Source organism: Azolla caroliniana, unplaced genomic scaffold (genome assembly GCF_043228905.1).
Source record: "Azolla caroliniana isolate FFs.n. ecotype wild unplaced genomic scaffold, voAzoCaro1.0.p SCAF_7, whole genome shotgun sequence".
Taxonomy (NCBI): Eukaryota; Viridiplantae; Streptophyta; class Polypodiopsida; order Salviniales; family Salviniaceae; genus Azolla; species Azolla caroliniana.
Window position 1 is genome coordinate 17,885,471 of NW_028230442.1, and position 25,011 is coordinate 17,910,481.

The 25,011-nt window shown below is 39.3% G+C and overlaps 1 protein-coding gene across 1 annotated transcript; it reads right to left on the bottom strand.

The window, feature by feature from the left end:
• Positions 1–20,826: 20,826 nt before the first annotated feature.
• LOC147862137 (uricase / urate oxidase / nodulin 35) lies at positions 20,827–24,792 on the bottom strand. Its single transcript, XM_087322972.1, has 8 exons — positions 24,571–24,792; positions 23,306–23,398; positions 22,927–23,002; positions 22,684–22,793; positions 22,503–22,594; positions 21,927–22,076; positions 21,767–21,848; positions 20,827–21,240 (listed from the first exon to the last, which is right to left on the bottom strand). Exons 1-8 carry the CDS (start codon positions 24,775–24,777, stop codon positions 21,145–21,147), a joined length of 906 nt encoding a protein of 301 aa, XP_087179098.1. The 5' UTR covers positions 24,778–24,792; the 3' UTR covers positions 20,827–21,144.
• Between the last annotated feature and the right edge of the window lie 219 nt (positions 24,793–25,011).

Here is a 25,011-nt window from a genome sequence, read left to right on the forward strand (position 1 = left end):
GAGGTGCTCCCCTTGTGACATCACGTAATGCTTCCAATGTTACCTTAACTTGTCCTAATAAATCTTTAACCATCAAATTATACGTACCTCTTGAAAATGCAAAATACTTGGGGGAACAATACATGAAGGGATCGACCGCCTCATCCTCACGATCGGAATCTGATGACTCAAAAGGAATCTCCAATTCGTCCTCAGATACAAACGATGCATTGGATGACCATGACGTATCCTCCGATTCATCTTCCGACATGGCGAAGACATCATATTGTGCTCTCCATAGCAAATACAATATGATCCAGAATGCCAGTGATTGAGGTGAATTAAGTGAATGTGAGAGATTATGCAAATGAATGAAGTGAATGAATTCAAATAATTCACATGAATGGAGTGGATTATTTCAGCTCTTCTTCAATGATTTAGTTAGAGAATGTTTAGGGCTATTAGTGAACAATCGAGAATGAGGGTGAATGAAATGAGTGCGAGTGATTAATAGACTATTAAGGAAGGGAATGAGTTCAATCCTTAGTGAATGAGTCTACCTCTTAGTGCATGCTACTGAATTTGATGAATCAATTTGCTATAGTCGTTAGTATGATCATTGAAACGCCATCATTACACATAATTTGGCAATTGACTATTAATGAGTCGGGCTCCCTTTTTGAAATGAGTCGGGCTCCTCATTAATCAGTCGGGCTCCCTCTTTTGGAACGAGTCGGGCTCCTCGTTAATCAGTCGGGTTCCTCATTAATTAGTCGGGCTCCCTACACCAAAAAAATTTGTACATTGCTTTCTCTACCTTCTCCATTATTGACTATTATTGCATTGTCTAGTATTGCTTTGTCGGCAATCTCTATTATTGACTAGTATTGCATTATTGTACATTGCTTTTGAATAAGATTCACATTGAGTCACACACTATTTAGAATGAGATTCAAATTGAGTCATATACAACCAGAATGTACATCAAATTGAGTCATATACAACCAGAATGAGATTCAAATAATAGGACTCACAACCAGAATGAGATTCAAATAATAAGACTCACAACCAGAATGAGATTCAAATAATAGGACTCACAAACAGAATGAGATTCAAATAATAAGACTCACAACCAAAATGAGATTCAAATAATAGGACTCACAACCTAAATGAGATTCAAATAATAAGACTCACAACTAGAATGAGATTCAAATAATAAGACTCACAACCAGAATGAGATTCAAATAATAAGACTCACAACTAGAATGAGATTTAACTAATAAGACTCACAACCAGAATGTACATCAAATTGAGTCATATACAACCAGAATGAGATTCAAATAATACGACTCACAACCAGAATGTACATCAAATTGAGTCATATACAACCAAAATGAGATTCAACTATTTACCAGATATTACAAAAAAGTTGGCAATTCGCATGAGATAGTAAATCGAGATCATATGTTTGATGTTACAAAGTACAACATGCTAGTGATTAAAATAACCCTATACCTAGAGTCCTTCGTGTCCATTTTGCCATGATTTTCCGAAGGAGCTCTACGTCTTCGAATCCAAACCATTGCTCCCTGCCCTACACCACAAGATGCCATCAACCTAAGCCCTTACAAAAACAAATGCTCAAATTCAATTCTCATAAATACTTACAAATTGATCGGACTCAAATCCTTGAATGAACTCCTCGACCAACATTCGAATGGTTTGCATCACGTAATACCCATAATCCGTCCCATTAGGTTGGGTTGGGATATGCAATACCTGGAATCGCTCGTTGTTGATGATGCAATGGTCGTGTGTGGCGCTAGAGATATGTCGTACAACCACATAAGATGCACACATAAGATGCACACAAGATGCACACATAATCATAAACCATACTTACATAAGCTTCAAACACAACCACAATCTTCAACTTCAATTTTGCCATCCTATGCTCCTTTCCCTCGTCATACCTGGCCATCTCTTGGCTGACGAATTGGGTAATGAAATCGGCCTCCTTGGATGTTCAAAGTGCGTCCGGAGTGGCTTTGAAGATCTGAATCGTTCTTGTGCTCAAATTTCTCATGTGTGATTGGCGTGATCTGTTGTACTTTAGCTCCGGATCCAAAAAACGCTTTTTTGATCATTGTCTTTCGTAGTGGCTGAAGAATGACGTGGTTGTACTCCTCATGGAGGTCGATTGCTCTTCTTCTTCTATCTTTAGCCCCCGAAGCAATACTACACGGATGCCATGTGCCTTCTGTAAGTGAGTCTCCATGTCAGTTTTTTTGCGAAACCATCGTACCTCTTTTCTACATGAATCTCCAACGATACATGTGCGACATTTGATACCTGTTGAGTCTCTTCCCGCCTTGAAGAGGGACATAGGGTCCATATACTTACTTCAATAATGATTATAAGAATGTACATCAACTCACCATTTACATTGATATCTTCAACACCTGGCCCCACGTCATGTATGGGGTTCGTATCCATGTTCGAGTCTTTAGTAATGATGTTTTCAGCATCCATATTGTTGGATTTGGGGCACCTAGCACCCTTTCTTACAAAAACCCTAAACCATCATTCAAGTTAGCACACAAACATCACTATTTATACATAATATATACTTGAGAAATGATTCAGGCCATACCTCCCTTCATAGTGTATTGTTTCACCCAATCCGCATCAAAATCTATGAAGGTCTTGGACTGACTAGCCATTTGTACAAAACACATACCATCTTCAAAAACCACCAATGGATCTACGATCATATTTGGACATCTAAAAATGACTTAGAATTACTACTAATTGTATCAATCTTACTTTATAAGACATCCCAAACTAACTTGAATGGTTTTTATAAATCAAATTGATGCAAAAGATTGACCCCTTCATTTGTAAGGATAATAATCACATCACTTTCATTGCTTCCAATTGTTAAGCTTTTCAAATTAAGAATGCAACCAAATGTAGAGACAAGAAGAATTTATTAAGGGTCTTCAGGACCATGATTATGTTATGACCATAGAGAAGCTCATTGTGGTTGCTTTAATGGACAACTTAAACACTTAACCTATCATACTTCAAACTATGCAAGACAACAATTACATGACTATGCCATGCTCATAGAGAAGCTCATCATCATATTGTACGAACAATCTAAACACTTCAGATTATGTGAGAGAACAATTTCATCATGATCCTATCCTTCACCATATTATCATATTGAGGAGTTTATGGACTCTATGTTTTGTTTAGGTTTTTTCTTATTACCTAAGTTTGTCAAGAGTATGTCACCAACTTGAGAAGGAAGTATTGCAACATGGCCAAAACTGGAGAAGACTATTTTTGTCTGGGTTGATTGAATACAAAATGGAGTAGGATACACCATAAGAACATTATTGTTATCTCATGGAGGATTTTAAGTAATGTAGTTGTTGTCACATTAGCATGCATAACCTTCTAAGTAGTTCCTCATTCATCAAAAAACATAGTACATAGAAACGTTGTGAATAAGCTTAACGGCTAGAAAGACTGGTTTAGGATAGATATCATATAAAAAAATTTCTCCAACAATTCCAAGAGAAAAATACACGGGCATGTCATCTTCAGTAAATAGGATGAGATTTCTGAGCTTTCACAAATTGAACACACAAATATTAAGCAATTCATAAATAGACAGGAAATATGATACATACCTCTAGACAACAGGTAAGCAGGTGCTTGCGGACAATAGGACAGCAGGTGGTGCGCCTCGCTCCTAAACCCTAAAGCCTAAACCTCTGTCTACCTGTTTGTAAACAGGCAAAAATGACAGGTATGGGTTTTTATACTCAATCCCATTCATAGAGTCGGGCTCCCTTTCACAGAGTCGGGCTCCTTCTTTAATGAGTCAGGCTCCCCAAAAATTGGACTTTTGATGGCGCATTTTTTCGCACCTTTTCTTCATCTAGATTGGACGTGCAGATCGCATGTGTCCTCATCTAGCGACCTGCACCATCCCTCTTCGCGATTCCCTCACTTGCCCTCATAAATATTTGTTGGTAGTTAGACACCACGAAACAGAGACATTTCATTCATTCATCATCCTACCCATACATATACATACATACATACAATCCATCCATAGTACATACCATAAAAAAATCCATTCATTGAAACTGAGTTATGTATAGAGAAACAGAGACATTTCATTCATTCTTCATCCTACCCATACCAGTCGACCGAGAAAAAGGTGGGACCGACACCAGTCGAAGTCGAGAAATAGCCTACCAAGTGATTTTTGCACCCACTTTAGAAAAGTCGGTCACAACGTTTCCGACTGCTGGTCAATCAAGAGGAAGGAGAACAGTTGGTGATTCGAGCAGAACTCAGGACGATCCGACTCGAATTGTTCTCCATCCGGCAAGGAATTCGGGTCGGGAGAAATCCTCTCCCTGGAAGATTCGCACAAGATGGGCAAATGTGGCTATTAGACTCTGGTGCCACATTTCACGTGACCCCAAATATCGAATTCAAACTATTCAGTCGGAGCCGACGACACTGTCTGACTCGGCAATGGGCAGGAACGCAAAATCGCTAGAATCGGCGAAGTACCACTTCGATTATCAAACGACAACACGATCATCATGCATCATGTTCGGCATTTACCCGATCTAAAATGGAGTCTAGTCTCCATCGACATGTTAGCCAAAGATGGTACCGCACGACTCTCAGTGAGTTGTCATGGACGATCAATTGAGGGAATATGAACATCGGTTGTGGATACAAGTACAACAACTTGTATCCGTTGATGGCCATCAGTCCAGAAGGGGTCTTGGCATGGCTGACTTGGCCATATGTCACAAGCCGAACTGGACTGACTGATGACAATTGGCTACATTTCGAAGCTCCAGTCGAAAACATACTTCTGTGAGCATTTTCATTACGGGAAACAGACCCTAAGTCCACACTCTCTTCACTACGAGACGGGATCCAGGAAGGGTGACGACAATGCTCCAGCAATCGGAATTGAAGCTAGAACTCTAGGCTGAAGCATTGCAGACAACAGTATATCTGAACAATTTGTCACCGTTAAGAGAAATATCATTCAAAGTGCCACAGGTACTATGGTCAGGCAAACAACTGACCTATGATAGGCTTCGTATGTTCGGATGCGAAGCCTACATTTTCACCCCCAGGGATAAAGGGACCAAGTTAGCTCCCCATGCACTTAAATGTATATTTCTCGGTTATGGAACCGATGGGGACTTCGGCTACCAACTATGGGACCTAGAGAACTGGAAATTAATTTGGAGCAGTGATGTAGTCTTCAATGAAGACTCGATTCTCTCTCAACAGAACTAATAGAAAATAGTTGGCGAAAAGGTCTCCTTCGATACCGACAAAGATGTCATAGAAGGACCAGCCCATGGCGTTGAGTCGACAATTCGACAATTAGTCGAAATCGACTGAGCTACCGAACACCTCGTCCACTTCGAATTGACAAGAGGTCCACTAGTTGAAACTACCTCGACTAGAAGATTAACTAGAGCTGAAACAAACAAAGACCAATTGGTCGACTCACCAATTCGACCAAGTCGGAGCTGACTCGACCGAGTCGACTTGACCAAGGCCCCAACGCCTAAGTCAATCGATTTCGACCAAGAGAAGGATGATTCGACATCGTCGAAAGCTTGTTGTAGGGGTGAATCATCCAACAAGACTCATGTAGATAGTGGTTCAACAAATGCCAATCAAAGTATCCGAACCGAATGCGACAAAACATAGGAGATCTGGATGATTTCGAAGGCCGACTGAGTTCTATCAACCGGGCATTGACTACGTCAACTACACGGACGCAAGCGAACCAAGCTCTTACAAGGAAGTTGTCATGGACACACCAAGCGTGGACTGGGACGGAGCACAGATGATGGGGCTACGAGCAACGTGCTACGAACTTAGAGCTAGAAGTGATGAGGTTAGGAACCCTGGAAGTTATGAGCGACATGACAACATGAAGATAGAGATGAAGAAGGAGACAAGATGGAATGAAATGAGAATACTAGATTGATGTGTCAATGACTTGTGTAGAATCCCCTTCGAGTGAATTTTCGTATTGTTCTGTGTTGATGATCCAAATTGTTGTCGTAGACTATCACCCAATCTCCTTCTTCAATCTTCTGTGTTCGTAGATGGTGATTTTTGTTGAATCGTCATTTGCTCCGGAATGGTCGTGAAGTATGAAAGCTTCACATCAAAAGTCTACAATAAGATAAATACATACATAACTAAAATAAAAAGAATCTTGATAGTGTTTTATATAATATTATATAGGTGAATATAGTAAAACACTATATTATGAGAACAAGAGAGGACTTAAACTAACAACCTACACCTTATGAGCCTCACATGTTACCAATTAGCCAACATTCATGATATATAATACATAAATAATATTATAATACATTATATACAACGACTATAGAAAGAAAAAGAATTGTACTACATGCACTAGAGAGGACTCAAACCCACAACCTCAACTTTGAAAGACTCAATTACTACCACTCAACCAATACTTACAACACATCAAAGTGTTGTATTATTTGAACTTGGATTAAATAGTGTAAACATTGTAATGTATTACATGTGCACCATATAGCACACATGCAAGAACCTATATGCATGTGCGCCACATGGACCACATGCAAGACTATCCCTTTGCTATAAAAAGAGAAGGGGATGTAGTCACAAAGATACGAAGAAATAAGATTGAATCGAATTATATTGGATCAAGAGTGAATATAATATATCATAATAGACACACACACACACACACACAGATAGAGAGAGAGAGAGAGAGAGAGAGAGAGAGGTATCTTCAAAAGACTAGAAGAGAACTAGCTTGGCGGTTGTGGTCCTCAACGGAAGGGCAGTGGTTCGAGTCTTATCCTTGTCGAAATATTGAAGGGAAGATTATGGTCTACTATCAAGGAAGGCAATAGCGGTTACTTTGTGAGACGAAAATGGAAGGTCCAACGACGCTCGCAACCATTTTGTAACTCTTTCATGATAATGATTATAAATTTCCTACGTTTTCTCAAATATTATTTTATATCTTATCTTGCCATATCTTATATTCCTTAAAAATCCTACCTTGTCATATCTTGTTGATCTCTATTTACTGTATCTCTACTGTTTCGTCTCGTCCGTCCATAATCCCAGTTATTCCTTCCTCACTTTCACGATATCTTTTGTCTACGCAACGCTACGCTTCTAGGCGAGCCACGCCACGACATCGTGCTTCTTGTTGTTGGCATATCACTTCCGCTATGTCATCTGGTCTTCCTTCTAGTTGTCGTATCTAGATCGCTAGTAGTTCTTCCCCACTCATCTCTTCCTTCCATGGTAGCATCGTCCATATCGAAATTACAGTTTCCGTAGGCATTACTAGAGCTTGTCCAATCATAAGTTTCGTTGGCATATAACCGGTCACGGAACTATGTGTTGAGCGATCCGCCCATAGTGCATACGGAAGCATCTGCAGCCAAATCTTCACCCTTTCGTCGTGTGCTTTTGCAAGTGCTTTTACAATTGGACTATGTCCTCGTTCGATCTTCCCATTTGCTTTTGGATTGTATGTCATGGTTAGCGTCAACCGTACTCCATGTTTGGCGAAGAATTGCCTAGATTTATCAGAGTCAAGTTCTCCCCGATCCGCAATCACTTGTCCTACGCACCCATACCTGCAGAACACTTCTTCCAAGAGAAATTGGCATATTGAAGAACATGTTTTCCTCTGTAGCACCCGATCTTCTACTTGGTTCGTCAGATCCTCCCGAGCTAGCACCAAGTACTTCTTTTGTCTGATCCCGGTTGGCATGGCCACGATGTCAACCATCCATTTAAAGTTGATTGTCGATGAGAATGTCGCATGTAATTCATCCCAATGTTGAAATACGGAGTAAGTTTGACATTTTTGTAGTTTTCGGTGAACTCCGCTACATCCTTGTACATATTCTTCCACCAATATTTTTCCTTGATCTTTGCAAATGTCACCCATGTTCCCCGATGACCAGCCCAATCAGATTCGTGAAATTCGGATAGTATCTATTTCTGTTGTTCCTTTGTGCCAACTACCCGTAATGGTATGCCATTCGGTCTTTTCGGCTCCCTCCAAATTAATCCATTGTTCAAGAAAAAATTCCGGACTAGCCATTTCTTCCTTCGGATCTCATCTCTCTTTTACTTATTGTCCGATGATTCCTCGATTTCTTGTAGCACTTTCCTGATCAGCAAGCTTTCTCCCTCGTATTCGTCTTCCTAGAACTCCCGAATTATGTTCACTTGGCATATCTGCTCTGAAGTAAAGTAGTCTTCGGAAACTTCTTCATTATCTAATTCGGCTACGTCGTCTCTGAATCGTGCCCTTCCTAGCATATCTGCTACCGTGTTGTCTTTTCCCGAGATGTGTTGTACCTCTGGATTAAGCGACTTTACATATGCAATCCATCTTAGAATAGCCACATCTGGCACCATGCAACATCGCATCATCCCGAGTATCGGAAGACAATCTGTTTCGATCACTACTTCGACACCGATCAATGATCCCGATTTTATTGAGTATGGAGTGTTTGATGGCGCTAGAATCCCCATCGCCGCCTTCTCCATGAGCAAGTCAATGATTTTTGGAATATGTGCCCATGGCATCGGAATCGGCTTCAGGTTCCATGGCACATGTTCAATCGTGAAGATCACCATCAACTCCATTATCTTCGGATCAACGCACCCTATCTCTTTTGATGAGAATGCAAATGCTTTGCCATGCTGCTCCAACATCTCTCGAAATCATTCTTCTTCATTCTGAAAAAGGAACCCGCCTCCACCGATCCGGAGTTTCTTCTAAGTCTCATTCGTAAATGTATGTCCAATATCAATGGACTTCCGAAGTGTCGAATCTCCTGAGACTTCTTTCCTCTTTTGTTCACTATTGGAGGGTAACGGTCCCGCAAATGGTTTCACCTTCTTTTCCACGGTCTTATATTTCGTACATACCATTGCTTCTTCTTTGGGGAGCACATCCGGCCCCATTTCTGCAATGATCTCGTAAATCTCAACCGATTCCACTGGAACTATCCGGTCTCCCTGGCTATTCTCTTCCACAAGCTCTTCAAGCCATTGTAGCGTGCTTCCATAGAACACTTCTTCGACTACTCCCGTGATTTCCTCTTCTTCTTTTATGATTGATGCAGACCGCAGCTCATCCTACATCTTCCAAAATTCTTTCCTCATTACGTCGGTGACGGCTATGTACGTAGATGCCCCATTGCGACTAATTCGCACTTGTTTCGCTTTGAGAGTTTTCTTCCTATGTGGGGTATCAGGGCTTCTCGGACTATCACTTCCCCACTCCACAACAATTTGCTTTAAAAATCCATTTTTGTTTGGGACAACAGTTCTCTCTTGTTCCATTCGTGATTTGATGGTATAGTCAAGAATTGAACAATTTTCCCTCCACTTTGGCTCTGAATCCTTGCAAAAACCGCTCCGTTGTCGAGCACCTTTGTTTTCATTTGCAAAGCCATGATGAAGGGTTGTCCGAGGATCACGGAATGTGAGACCTCATCTTGCACGAAGAAATTTGGTCAATCTCCACACCTTTGATCTTCACCATCACATCCGGACAAGCCGCAAATAGATCTTCCATTGCGTTTGTGGCTACTTGGATCTTCCATCCTTGACTGGTGTTAATAGGCCATTCCCCTTCCAATACAACTCCTTGACATCAAATTGATCTCCGATCCATGATCAATCAACGCAACTACGGGTTCTTTGATGTTTCCAATTCGGACCAGAGTCTCCATAGTTGCTCGTGCCCAATGTGGCTTTGTGTAGTGAGAGTTTGGAATTTTGTCATCCGTTTCAGTGTTGTTCATTAGAATAGTATTCACATTCACCCTTGGAGCATTTGAATCTTCCGTAATTTGCCTCATTCTTTTTACGAGATCCACAAGGAGATCGTGGAACTCCTTTGCAATTCCGAGCAATTCTCGGAGGGAAAATTCCACCCGACTATCAAGGATTCTCTCTTCGAACACCTTCTTTAGATCCGTCTATTGTTCGATGTCCGACGTGAGTTTGAATGCCGGAATTGTTTTCCCTTTTCCTTTCCCTTCAAAGTTCCAGATCTCCGTGTGTTCGATGGTTCGGCCACATCATCTGTGCGTCATCGCTTCTCATCTACATACACCTCATGCAATTCACATAAGGCGTATACGCTATTTTTATCTACCGGGCACTCTCATCCTATAGCTTCCCGGATGCCTTCTGTTGTGCTCCAAATTTCATACGAGTCAGTTTTCTCAAAGATTTCTAGCACTTCCGGCCAGAAAGATGCCTCCGCTCTAGATGTCTCACCCACAAGTATTCCCTCGGTTGTCACATAATTTCTTTTTGCCACTATCTCCTCCTCTAGGATCTTCTTCATGCCGCCTTTTTGGAAGTTCGGCCAGAGTGCTTTTTGAGAGTCCATCGAATGGATCCGATTTCCCTCCTAGTAGATGAGATCCTATTGTCATGGAATTTCGCAGGTACGTGTATGATACGGGGCGGGACTGTCAGGGTCTTGTACGAAGAAGCTGGTAAAGAGAGAGTGAAGTGTTTATCCATGTCAATCTCCGGATATCCTTGCCAGTACACAGTCCGGGCACATAACTGTTCCAGCTCTGCTCACCGGGTAACAACGATGGGCTCAAGGGCTCGCGCGCTCGAGTACACATGCAGGTGAGAGGTAATAGGGACGAGAATGCAAGCAAAAATAGAGGCACACACAACACAGAGAAGTTTGGATACAACAAAGATAATCAATTAATCTATGATAGAGGGAGATACACTCGGACTCGGCCGGTAACAGAGCAGAAATAGAGGCACACACAACACAGAGAAGTCCGGATACAACAAAGATAATCAATTAATCTATGACAGAGGGAGATACACCCAGACTCGGCCGGTAACAGAGCTTTGAGCTCTTCACGCACCCACACCAGACCGATGAGCCTCTGGTCGGGAGCACACGGGCTTCCTACGCGAGCAGAGGCCTCACCAACACCTAACGAATATACAGAACAGAAAAACCAGAAACCTGTAGAGCTCACTCTGACAGTACTTGGTTCTCCAAAACTATGGATCCCTACAACAGTTCAAAGCTCCCCTTTTTATAGCACAAAGGGGGGTCGTTACATCATTAATTAAGGACATTCAATTATGTCGGCGATTCTCCACCTCAGTTTCCCCCCTACACACTTGTATTCCTCTCGATTTGTGGGTCATTAAAGTACCCATCCAACTCACATTGTCTAGTACTTATTAGTCCTTGAATATTTACAATGTTTATGTACATATAAGGCCTTGTTCGTGTGCATCCTTGCACACCCCCATTCATAGCATCTGGCTCCTTTTTCTCCTATGGCCGGAATCCTTCACGACACCGTCGTAAAGCCTCCTTGTGTTCATCGCAATCCTTCCAATCATGTTCGGGTGGTATCGCACCATATGCACCGACAATCCATATACTTAGAATTTGAGGGATGATCTTTTGATTTCTTCACCATGGCAATTTTAAGATTCTCCATCTCCTTTAACAACTACTCCACCATGGTTACATCGATTCCCTTCTCGGTCGTTGTCTCTCAACCCGTGGTTGGTGGTCTTTTGCTACAAACCTCGGCCTCAACGTCAGTTCCGTAGTCCTCTTTTCTTCATCACCGAACCATTGCCCCCTCTTTGTGTATCGAGCAACAATGTCCCGCACATTTTCCCATGTATTGGTGAGACCACTCTCAATAATCGTATCCTCTAGAAGCACTCCAAGATCTTTCCAGTCCCAGACATCCACGGCTCGTAAGAACATGATCACTTTGTCCTGTACGAGGATAGCTTGATCTCTCGCGAAAAACCTCCCGAATTGACTTTCGAATGTCGAAAACACATCAACGACCTTCAGCCCCTTGTCTAGTGATTCCACCAATCTTCAAATCCCCTCCATGTTGTCGTGGAGGAGTCCTTGATAGCAAATGTAGGCTTCAACGCTTCTTCAAACGTCACCCGCGTCGGATTCTGTTGTCGTATCCCGCGGATACTCCCTTGAAGCCCATCCGTAGCCACCCAATTGAAGGAGGTCCTGTAGATAACGTAACATGTCCTTTCCATCGAATTGCCCGTTCCGTTGCAATAGTCGCTCTACTATCGTTGCGACCTCCGACATCGCGCGTTGCTTATGCAGCATCCACTCGAACATTGTCATCATGTTGCTCACCTTTTGTCAATTCTCTATCTCCTTACCACCCAGTTTCACATCGGATTCACCAAATATGTCGTGCCTTTCGGCGTCGGATCGTTGCGTGAGTCGGGTGGGAACCGCTGAGGTTATGGACTATGAGGATGAGAATTTGAGGCAAATAAGAATATAATATTGAAAGAGAGAGGTGTAGAAAATCTCATGAATTCCACGAGTGTATTATATTAGATTAATCAACCCTTAGAACCCTAATTATAGTAGATTGGAATAGATTAGAAAAGATAGATCGAAAAATCGTGAACTGCACGAGTATAGTAAATTACATCAATATTTAGAAATCCTATTAAAACCCAAGAATAAACAACCACAATACATCTTTTTCTTCTCCTCATATAGTAATGGAAGAGACTTAAGTATAGCTTACCACATGGCAAGCATCATGCTTTTTCTTCTAATTATAGTGCTCATGCACGCTAGATGTGCATGAGTAGCTTTTTTTTATGAAGCGTTTTCTCTAACTATTATGCACGCTACACGTACATAAATAGCTCTTTCTAGATTTTATAGTTGAGGGTAAGCTTTTCTTAATATCAAATCCATAATTATATTATTTGTGACGAGTTGGTACAATGGTAAGGTTTGGGTTTGTTTACATGGAGGTATAGGGTTTGGATCTTGCCCTGTGCATGTAATGTATATGGAATCAATAATTTCTTCGATTTCTTTGTTTTTATTTAATTGAGTACTCCATACATATTTCACGTAATGTACGAAGTACACTACGACAACATAGCCGCAAATCTTTAACTTCAGTTTCGCCATCCAGTGCTCCTTTCCCACGTCGCATATGGCCATCTCGTGGATGATGAATCGAGCTATGAAATCGGCCTCACTGGATGTTCGGAGTGTGTTCCGACTGGCATTAAACTAGTTTACTGCTCTCATCCTTAACTTTCTCATATACGATTGGCATTATCTATTGTACTTTGGCTCAAGATGGAAAAAACGTTGAATCGATTGTTGCCTTTCGTAGGTACTGAAGAATGAGATGGTTGTGCTCTTTGTGGAAGTCAATTGCTCTTCTTCCTCTATCTTCAGCCCCTGAGGCAATATTACATGGATGTCATGTGCCTTCTATAAGTGCGCCTCCATCTCATCTTTCTTGCAAAACCATTGTACCTCTTGTCTGCATGAATCTCCAACGATATGTGTGCGACATTTGATACCCCCAAGTCTTTTCCACACTTGAAGAGGGACATAGGGTCCACCACATCATCAAGTGTGACATTTGCATAATTTAGAAAAACCCAATATATGTACATACTTCAATAATGATTACAAAAATGTACATCAGCACACCATTTTTTTTGACATCCTCACCAATTGGCCCTGCGTCGTTTATGGGGTTCATATCCTCATTCCTCTCATTCGGAGTCTTTCTCGTAATGTTGCTTTCAGCATCCATATCATTGGATTTGGGGCACCTAGCATCCCTTCTTACAAAAACCCTAAACCATCATTCAAGTTAGCACACAAGCATCATTATTCATACACAATATATAGTTGAGAAATGATTCGGACCATACCTCTCTTCATTGGGTATTGTTTCACCCCAATGCACATCAAAGTCTATGAATGTCTTGGACCTACTAGCCATCTATACAAAAATGTTTCAATACCGAAAATTATGGCAATCTTCAAAAGCCACTGGTATGTCCAATGCATTCAAGTCTTCAATATGCACAATCTAAGCACTCCAAGAAATCATCAAATGCCTGCAACAAGCATCTAAACCCTAAACCCAACAAGCATTTAGCCTTACAAAATGCACAATCCAAGCATATTATGAAATCCTCAAATGCATACAGAAATGATCTAAACCCTAATCTAAACCCAAATAGGAGTATCATCCAATGCATGCAAGTTATCAAATTGCACAAACCAAGCATATTCTGAAATTCTCAAATGCTTGCAACAAGGATCGGGATCTAAACCCTAATCTAAACATAGATACAACCATCATCCAACGCATTCAAGTTATCAAAATGCATAACCTAGCATATTCATACATCAAGTGCATGCAATCCCTTTTCAATGGTCATTTTAGCATTTACTCTAAGCCCTAAAAAGTTTCATTGTTACTATTTTTGTACCCCTAAAAAAGAAAAAAGCATTAAAATTCATACCTCTTGTGATACGTTTTGCAGATCGAATGCAGATGTAGTTGGTTGGCAGGTGCTCGCCGACGGCAGGTGGTGCTCCTCATTGATTCTTCCCTCCAAAAACCCGGGCACTCTGTTTGAATAATAGATTAAAACGACAGGTGTTAGGGTTTTTATAGACGACAAAAATAATGAGTAGGGCTCCTACATCAGGCGAATCGAGATCCTTAGGCTCCTGCATAAGATGAGTCGGGCTCATCGGGCTCCTACCCCAACTAAGTCAGGCTCCTACATCAACTAAGTCAAACTCCTCGAGCTCCCCAAAAAGTGAACTTTTAAGTGTGCACTTTTTTTATCCACATTGGACGGTGAAGATTGCATGCGCCTTCAGCTGAGCAACCTTCACCGTCCGTGCCCACAATTCCCGCACTTGCCCTCTTTAATCTTTGGTAGTAGTTAGACACGTTGATCCTACCCATCTATACATACATACATGCATAAAATGTCATACATACATACATACATACAATCCATCTATACATACATACATATAATCCATACATACATGAATACACTCGTGTCTATTTGCTACCAAAATCAGAATGACGCCTACTTGGCGAAGGAATCCTGGCCATGGACGATGCAAGGCGCATTGTCGAGGGCACATGCGATCTGCACGTCAGATCTTTATCTAAAAAACGCACGAGTTTCCAATAGCCCCACTCTGATAGCCTCTGACACCAGTAGCCCAACTCTCTGACTATAGTAACCCGATCAACTCAAGGCAGTAGCCCGACTCAAAACAACGGCCCACCCGACTGAGTCAAGGTCGATTCAGCAGTAGCCCACTCAAAGCCTAACATCAAAAACTTCAAAAAAGTTGTTAAGTCTAAAAACAATTTAACATCAAAAGCTTTGAGTTTTAGATATATAAAACTTCCATCATTAAAATTGAAACACATGCAAATCTTCTTCCCAATGAAAAACAAAAAGTCAGAGATAATTCTAAACACTAGTTCGTCTCATATTTTACCTCAACATTAAATTTTCAGCCACAAAAAAATCAGAAATGTGTTTTAAACATAATCGAGAAACTTCAAATTACAAAAATTTCCACTCACAAAATGTTTTAAAGATCAAAAGCTATCCTCTATTGATTTCAAAGACCAAAAACCTGAAAATGACAACTGAATCCATACAAAAGCAAAGATCATGGATCTTGTGGGGAGGATGGCAAAATACAACCACAAATATTGTAGTAATCAACATTTGATTCCCTTCAAGTCAAGGTCAAGCCATCACAATGCAAACACCAAACCTTCTCAGTCTCACATATTGGCGACCGACTCGCACCTCTCTATAGTCTTCTAATGTGTGATTTGGTCTTGTATGGGGAGATGCCAATAAGTTCTTGCGAAATGTCCAGTGTCACTCCTCTTTTCACGTCAATTTATTGCTTCTGACTTATGCATCTTGTTTCTGACTCGTTGATTGATATTCAATGCACCTAAAATTTCCACTTTTTTCCCAAGATTTGCCATTTGTCGTTGACAATCCTCAATAGTAACCTTGTCAAAGGATTATATCCCTTGCTTGAGCCATTGAATAGTTTCCTCAGTTATATGTATTTGAGACTTCGATGATTCCATCTTAGATGGTTCTACATTTATCTCCATGTTTGTTTCTATGATATCATCCATTCAACTTTGGGCCGCATGATCAATAAATGATACTGAGCCACATAGGGATGGCATTTGCCTCTCAATAATCATCTTAATTTTGAGTTAATGCTTACTTTTACTTGCAAGTCCTTGGAAATCACAATAAGAGCATTGGAGAGAGATATAGTAGCATTGAGTGGGAGTGATCATGCCCAATATTCTAAACCAATATCATAACTCATCCACAATATGCATCGTGTTATTATCAGTTACATACCTTTCAAGTATCCTCTCAGACTCTTTTAAGTCTTCACCTTTGATCCCTAGAATTTGCACGGAGCGCAAATCTACCACTCTCACATATTTATTGCCTTTGCATGTACCATTCTATGACAGTCCCTCTGATGCAAGTGCTAGTTTCACTATCCTCGATTAAGACATGCACAAGATTCGTAATAGACCGATTATTTTTCTTCTCAAGGCAGTGTACTTGATAAACAACTCTTCCTATGCCTCCATGCATTAAGATTGAGAGATGCACCCTTTGTGAGATATTTTAATGATTCAATTGTGACCTTAACTATTCCGGATAAATCTTTAACCATCAATTCATATGTACCTCGATTGAACACAAAATACTTGAGGTAACAATATATCAAGGGTTACACATGTCATCCTCTATTTCAAATGCAAAGGACTCGTTGTCTTCCTCTAAAGTGTGTGATGTGGAATATGATGATGTTTCATGTATTTCTTCTTCTAACATGGCAAACATGAAATCAGCATCTCCCGACATGATCACAGTATCTTACATATATTATGTTTGATTGCGATTAGGATGTTTGATATCAGAAGGCAAAATTAAGGAAAACTTAATGGCCACAATCAGGCAAAATGATCATTAAAAAGTATTCATTACAGGTAGTTGGCCAATTGTGGTAATTTTGGTCAAGCTACTCATTAATGAGTCTGGCTACTGCCTAAACCTAGGTTACTAGACATGAGCCGAACTACTGCCCGAGACGGGGTAGTTAAATTATGCCCCAGAAGACATATACACTTTGACATTGTATTTACCATACACTTCACTTTCATGTCATGATTTCAAAATACACTTTCACACCACATTCACCATACACTTCATTTTCATCTCATGATTTCAAAATACACTTCGACACCATATACACTTTGACATCATATTCACCATACACTTCATTTTCATGTCATTATTTCAAAACACGTCGACACCATAATCCCACTTTGGCACATATACACTATTACACCATATACACTTTGACACCAATTCACCGCACACTTCATTTTCATGTCATGATTTCAAAATACACGTTGACACCATGTACACTTTAACACTATATTCATCATATATACACCAAAATATTGCTTCCTCATGGCAAATTGTTTATATAACGAATACATCATGTACAGAATGACAGTAATGGTTGGATGCCAAGAATTATGAAACCAATACATATTATCTTATATTACACCGAAACCACCATATACATCTTGTAATGGTTGGTCTAAAATTTAAGATATATTGAAATGCCCAAAACCCAGTGTGCCCATTTCGCCATATACATCTGAAGTACCTCCGCATCTTCTTGTCTAAACCAATGCTCAGACCCTCATACCACAATACTCTAAGAACCAATCCAAATATGAAAGACACTTATAAAATCCAAATATGAAAACACTTCCAAAATCGGGAGACCTTGTATGAACTCTTCCACTAGCATCCGATAGTTTGAATTACGTAATAGCCAGAGTCTTCCCTCACTTAGAATGTTGTGGTCTCTAGGTGTGCTACATATTTGACGTACATCCGGATCTACAAAAGTCTTTAAGGAAAGGGTTGCCATATTATTCAATGGATCACAAAAGACCACAAGGTTGGTCACCTTCTGCATACACTCTTGCACACAACCAAGGACGTCGTCCACCTTGTTGGTGTGTCTGTGACAGTTGCTTTGATTTGCAAGTTGCACCCAAAGTGGATCAGCAATCCAATACCCGTTAGACACCTCTTGGAGTTGTATATATTCCATTCACATGCTAAAGAGGCTCATCTTCTAGGTCATTGCCATCTCACAAATCATGATCAGCCACATAGACCGACAGGTCCAATCTTCGACATGCAAGTTGGACCTTGTTTTTTAGGCCAAATTTACAAGTACCAAAAACAGTTAACACTTGTCATAATTAATTTAGAAAATAAACAAACCCAAAACATTTTGGCATACCTAGCTAACTGATTACTATCTTCTGGCTTTCCTAAACCCAATGTGGATTGTTCCAACATTGAGTGCTTCCTCATCTAAATATGATGGAATCTCCTTAAATAGGGTTGGGCCCACCTTTTTCTGCCAAACTTGGATTTTCATCCTTGGTGTCAATTCAAACAACTAGTTCTATCCACAGTCGATTGCGATGGTATCATCATCTTCAAATTTCACAAGCAAGTGCTCTTTACACTAAAATTACGAAGATTGAAATCAACATATTAATAATTTAAAGCCATACATTTTAAATGTCACAAATATTGAGATTCATACTTACATAAGATTCATATCCATTGGCAATCTTTAATTTGAGCTTCTCCATCCATGGGTCTTTTGTTACGTTCCTATATTGCCATCTCCTCACGTGTGAACTTGGCAACAAATTCTGACTTCATGCAGGTTCGGAGTTGTTTCGGCAATGCATTCCATTGGTTAAGTGCTCTCATCCTCAGCTTTCTCTAATATGATTGGGGAGATTTATGGTATTTCACTGACCATTAAAAAAAAGGCTTTATTGACCTTTCCCTTTCGTAGTTGTTGAAGAATGATGGGTTTAAGTAAATCTAGTACGACATTTATGCATTAGAATAAACCAATGTATACATAATTGCAACTAGAATACAAGAATGTACTCAAACTTACCTTTTGGAGGAGCATCAACATCTGATGGTTCATGTTCCAGTATGGGGTCCACAACCTCATTGGTCTCTGCCTTTGCCACTTCCATGTTATTTTCCACCTCCAATTTGGCGGCTATGTTGCTCCTGATACCCCTTCTTACAAAAGCCCTATGTAACCAAAACCAAAGTTAGCACATATACATCACTATTATAGTCTCATATACATTGTTGAAGAATGAATCACGTCATACCTCCCTTCACTAGGTCTGCTTTCACCCCAATCAAAATCAAACTCTAGGAACTATTTGGACCTAGAAGTCACTTGTACAAGCAAGGCAAGATACCATAAATTATGAACTCCTCCACCAAAATAATCTAAACCCTAATATTTTATTTCAACAACTTTTTATCCATTCACATTTTACCCAACCCAACATTTCGATTTCACTCACAAACATGCAAGCATATTCAAAAATCAAAAGCTAGCAAAACCCAAATCTCAACAATCATCCAATGCAACGAATACAAGAACCTAAAGCCAAATACCACATTTGATGGTTCATTTTACCCAAGCCATAGATTTTCCTTTCACTCACCAACATGCAAGTGTTCAAAATCATCCAATGCATGCACGAATCTAAACCCTAATACCATTTGACCCATCCACATTTCACCCACATTTTATTCATCTTCAAGAACATTTTACCATCCATTTCCGAACACTCAAAATCATTAGAAAAGTTGCAAACAAAAGTAGAAACCAATAAAATGCATATTAGAAAAATATTCATGTGGCAATGCAGATGCAAGAGCAAGTGGTGATGGTTTCTTTCCGCCTAAAACCCTGGTCCCCGTTTCAAAAAAGTGAGAATAATGACTAGACGTCAATGTTTAGTCAATTGCAATTATAAATCGAGCTACTGCCTTTATATGTATTTATATCTTTATTATGAGTGGATGTATGTAAATATGGATGGATGGGCTAGACTAGAGCATAGAGCCTGGATATCATTTTTAGGGTTTAGGGTCACTTCCACATGACTTACGCTCATGTGTGTCTGTTCTCTTTTAACACGAGATGAGGCATGCAAGAGCAAATAGCCCCCATCATCAATTCCCAATTAATCCACTAATCCATGAGCATCAAAAGCCAAGTTAATCCACTAATCCACATCACACACTACGGTTGTTGAAATGTTTTACTTGAAGTCAATGTTCATATTTGACCCCAAGGATGACAATGAAGCCTATCCTTCTATACATAAAATCTATATACCCACAATGGCAACATCAAGTTGTGAAGGTGAATATAAGGTAACATCTAGTGCGACAATGGCTCAAGAGCCTAATTTGTCCTTTAAACAAGTATCTCCTACACACATCTTCATAAATAGTAACCACACCTTGGCTATAACATGGAATCATGCCTCCATTGTACATGCAAAACACATTGAATTGCATTATCATTATGTTTGAGAAAAGTCTTATGCCCAAGAAAGAAGTAAATTGTCCACATACAAACTCATGAAAAGGTTACAAACAATTTTACAAAGGCTCTATCCTAACAAAAGTTTGGACACCTCCACAAGCAATGGGGCATTCTTCCAATACTTGGATTTTTAACAAGAGACAACAGAACCTACATATTTTTGTGCAGTAAATGAATATCTGAGTAGTAAAAAGACAGAAATACTCCCAAGGAAGGGATCTATATTCACAAATGCCTTTCCTCCGAGAAGAAATGAAAGGCGATAATATTAAGATCTTCAAAAGGACATGAGACCAAAAGTTGCATCCATGTGAATCTTTATAGTAAGCAATACTAGATTGTGTGTAAATTCAAGCAAGAGAATTTATTTATTGGGTAAATTAAACATTTTACATTATTTTGCATCTGTATTGAATATGAGCAAGCAATCCCTGACTAAATCAGGGATTACAAGGAGGTAACATCTTTGATTTATTATGGAAATGCCCTTTATTAAAAGCACAACGACCTTGTGGTTGAAGATCAAATTATTTATCCTGGTTAATACCATTTTTCTCTGATTGCCGTATAGGCTGAGAATAATGGAGTTGAAGACCTAACCTATAGCTTACGAGGCAGAGAAAGGTTAGCACAGCCACTCGGCTAAATCCTATCATCTAGAGTTTGGAGAAACCTTCAAAGCTTTTCCTTCTTATGATGGCTTCAATCGTTCCATGTGGCTCATCCGTTGGTAAGTAAACGTCATGCTCAAACTGTATCAACACAAACAAGTAGAGCATTAACAAGTTACCTTAATATATAGTAATACATATCCACATGTATGGAAAATTTTCAAAAAAACCTTTGCATTTCGTGATATACCAAAACAAATGCCCTTGGTCAAAAACTGGAAGAAATTGCATTTAACACTAAATGCTGCTGACTAATGCCACTAAAAATTAGCAAAAAGATTAATATTGAATTCGTCCCTAACAAATGCATGAATCATCCCTAGTGAGCTTAGATTTGACACCAATCACTCGACTATCTCTACTCAAAATGGCATCAATCTAGCAATCATTAAATCATCCACAAATATAATGGCATTATGCAAGAGCCTCAATTTTTTAAGTAGTTTTAAATTAAAGGTAATTAGTTTTTTCCACTTATTGACCAAGGTCATATAGCTTGAAGATTTTTTGAAAGCCTGCAAGGCTTCAACCAATGATAAATGGCACTTTCTTTTCTGTATATATGGAACTCCAGTATAGATTCGAGAGAAGAGAACTTCCACACTACCTTTACACCAACAGTGGGCATGTTAACCGGTAGAAAGTGTATATTGGGCATACTTAATTTGATTGATTCGATTTCAGGCACTCTGGATCACCATGCAAAAGAAATCAATATTAAAATAAACACTATAAATTGCAGGACAAAGTGGCGTTGCAAAATTTACCTACGCAAAACATCTTCACCCATCAGATAGAGCGTGCTCTGTACTGATGGGCTGTACACTCCGGTGTCATGTGGGCCAAAGAAGGTTGTTATGAGAGTAGCCCTCACATCTTCATATGCTCGATTATAGCAGAACGGCTTGTTCTGGTACCTACAAATATTACATGAAAAGTAACCACATAAGACCCACAGCATAATTATATTACTGCAGTGCCTATTTTATACCTACATCTAAGTTCTAAATTTGGCACTATGGTACCTAAAAATCACATCTAACCACAAGACCCAAGGCTGATGTGTTGATTGGGTACATAAAAATCACATCTAACCACATACGCCCCAAGGCGATTTGTTGTTCCGGTACCTACAAATTCACATCTAACAACATAAGGCCCAAGGTAATCTGTTGTTATAATACCTATAAATTCATATCTAGCCATGTAAAGCCCAAGGCAAATTTGTCTCTAGGTACCTCCAAATCACATACAACCAAAGGTAATTTCGTTGTCATTGAGGTACCACCTAATCGTATTACAATAAAAACATGCACATCAAGAGAAAGCTGCCATTCACTAACCTCCATACAGCCTTCACTTCAGTTGCCAAAATTCGCTCACGAACCTCCGGGAGTAGGGTAAACTTGTCTCTGATAAAGCCCTCAAAACCAGACTGTACAGCAAAGCACCAAGTTATATAGAAAATATAAAGATACAACAAATGCCATAAAACAAAGTCATGGGAAGAAGTTTCAATCAAACCTGAGTTGTCTTTAAGATAGACAGTTCTTCAATTCCAGATGACACGGTCACAGAACCATTATTTTCTACTATAACTTCACAAGTGTGGAAACCTTTTCCTAGCTTATATCCTGAACAAAAATAGCAGGGTAAACCTAAATTTGTTGCACCCATATTTTTACTTCTTCAGGAAATATTCAGCCAAAGCATATTATCGCTGGCCATGCCAGTTTCAAAGATATAACAAAATATTCGAAACTTTACCATGGCTATGTACTTTGCCATCAATGACAACAGGTTCCCATGGCTTCTCAATGATGTTGACCTGGGCTTTTGTCACCTGAATCATTAAAAACAAATCTTTTTCAAAATTGTACATTATATATACACGTTATAAGCCCAAAGTAATCAAGACAAGAAATGTGTGGTATAGATATATACATACAGATATATATATATATATATATATATATATATAGAGAGAGAGAGAGAGAGAGATCTATAGATAGATAGGTATATAGATGGATATATGTATACATCATAAGATGCAAGAGAAAATGTAAATACCACAAGTATGCATTCATAAAATGTAAAGGCCAGATACCAGTCATAAATCCTTTCCTAAAGAGGAGATGAGAAATACCACCGAATATGTGTTTACAAAATGTTGTCCAAGCAATATGCCAAATTCCTCCATTGAGATGGCTTTTGCACATTCCTTTGCTTTTGCATATACCTATCAAGACCGAATAAACAAACTTATGTTGACATTGGTGACTGTAACGATCAGAGTCCACACAAAAATAAGACTGGTAATGACTGCCATAATCAACCAAACAAAATATGAGGTTTACGAATTTCTAATTAAAAGAAAAGATTGTATATCCACTTTCAACAATATTAACAAACTTATATTAAGTTTGGTTATCATAATAGTCAAAGACTACACAAAAATATGACTGGTAATGATTGTCATAATCAACAAAACAAACAATGAGGTTCAAGAATTTTTAAAATATTAGCAAACATGGATTAACATTAATTACCTTCATAACCTGTCAAAAAAGGGACTAAACAAACCTAGAGTAACATGAAATACAGACATAAACAAACAAACAACAACAAAACGCTAATCAGACTTTTCTTCAGAAGTTTCCAAATAAAAGGACAAATTCGCATTCAAGCAGAGAATGCAGCCATAGATCAACACAAAGTACTGTCATAATCAGGTAGCAAAATGACTAAAATATTAGATTAACATTAGTTACCGTCATAATCAAGTACAGGAAATACTAATCAAACCCTCTTTTTGAATGTTTTAAAAAAATCAGCTTAAAGGAGAGAAGCAAATAAGACAAAATGGGGAAAAAGAAAATAAAAATGCAGACAGGAAAAAAAATTAAAACTTCAAAAGAGAAATCATATATAAGATGAATCAAAACAAAATGGGGAGAATGAAAAACAACGAATCGAAGTAGGGGGAAAAAAAAAGATCAATAAACACATGAACCCGAACAGAGGGAAAAAGAAAGGCAAAATAAACATATGAATCAAGTAAGGAAAGAATAAAGGATGAATCAAAATAATGTGGTAGGAAAGAAGAAGAAGGATGACTTAAATAAGGAAGGAAAGAAAAAGGACGAATCAAAACATGAAGGAAAGGAGGAGGAGAAGGATGATTGACAGATCAAATGAGAAAAGAAAAGGAAGTGAATCAAATTAAAACCATAAATCAAGAACAAATGAAACAAAGATGAATCAAAAACATGAGGAAAAGATGCACGAATGACAAAGAAGAAAAGGGGGGGGCGGAGCAACATGGGGGAGGGGATATAAAATTAACGACACAGAATCAAGGAAAAAGCAGGAAGGAAGGAATAAGTGAGGAAAGGGAAGAGGAAATCTAACTGTATTTTTGATGGAATCGGTGGCAACGATGGCAGAGTTGTCCGCGAGAGTGAAAGCAGAATCACAATGGGAAGAGAGGAAAACAGAGACCCCCCATTCAACGAAGATCTGAGGGTGAGCAGCATCATCATCACCATGAATTGTTCTTCTCCAAGCTCTGGCGATTCGGACCCTGGACTTCCCATGCCTGTGTTCGCCCAATACCATTGTCTTAGATGCTCTTTTCTCTTCTTCTTCTTCTTCTTCTTCTTCCTTCTTCTTTCTTCTTTCTTTCTTTCTTCTTTGGTTTTCCGGTAAGAAGAACAAATTTTGAAACAAATGAAGATGGAGGACTAAGTCTAGAAGGAAGAAGAAGGCACGCTTAACAATCAGGTCAAGTCAGGTCAGGTCAAACCAAGTCAAGTCAAGACTCATGTTTAACAATCGGCATCAGTCCAATTC

Coding starts and splice junctions, on each gene's coding strand:
- LOC147862137 (XM_087322972.1), bottom strand. CDS start 24,777: ATGGTATTGGGCGAACACAGGCATGGGAAGTCCAGGGTCCGAATCGCC. Junction 22,794..22,926: donor TGGCAAAGTACATAGCCATG/GTAAAGTTTCGA, acceptor ATTTTTGTTCAG/GATATAAGCTAGGAAAAGGT. Junction 21,849..21,926: donor GGTGAAGATGTTTTGCGTAG/GTAAATTTTGCA, acceptor ATGGTGATCCAG/AGTGCCTGAAATCGAATCAA.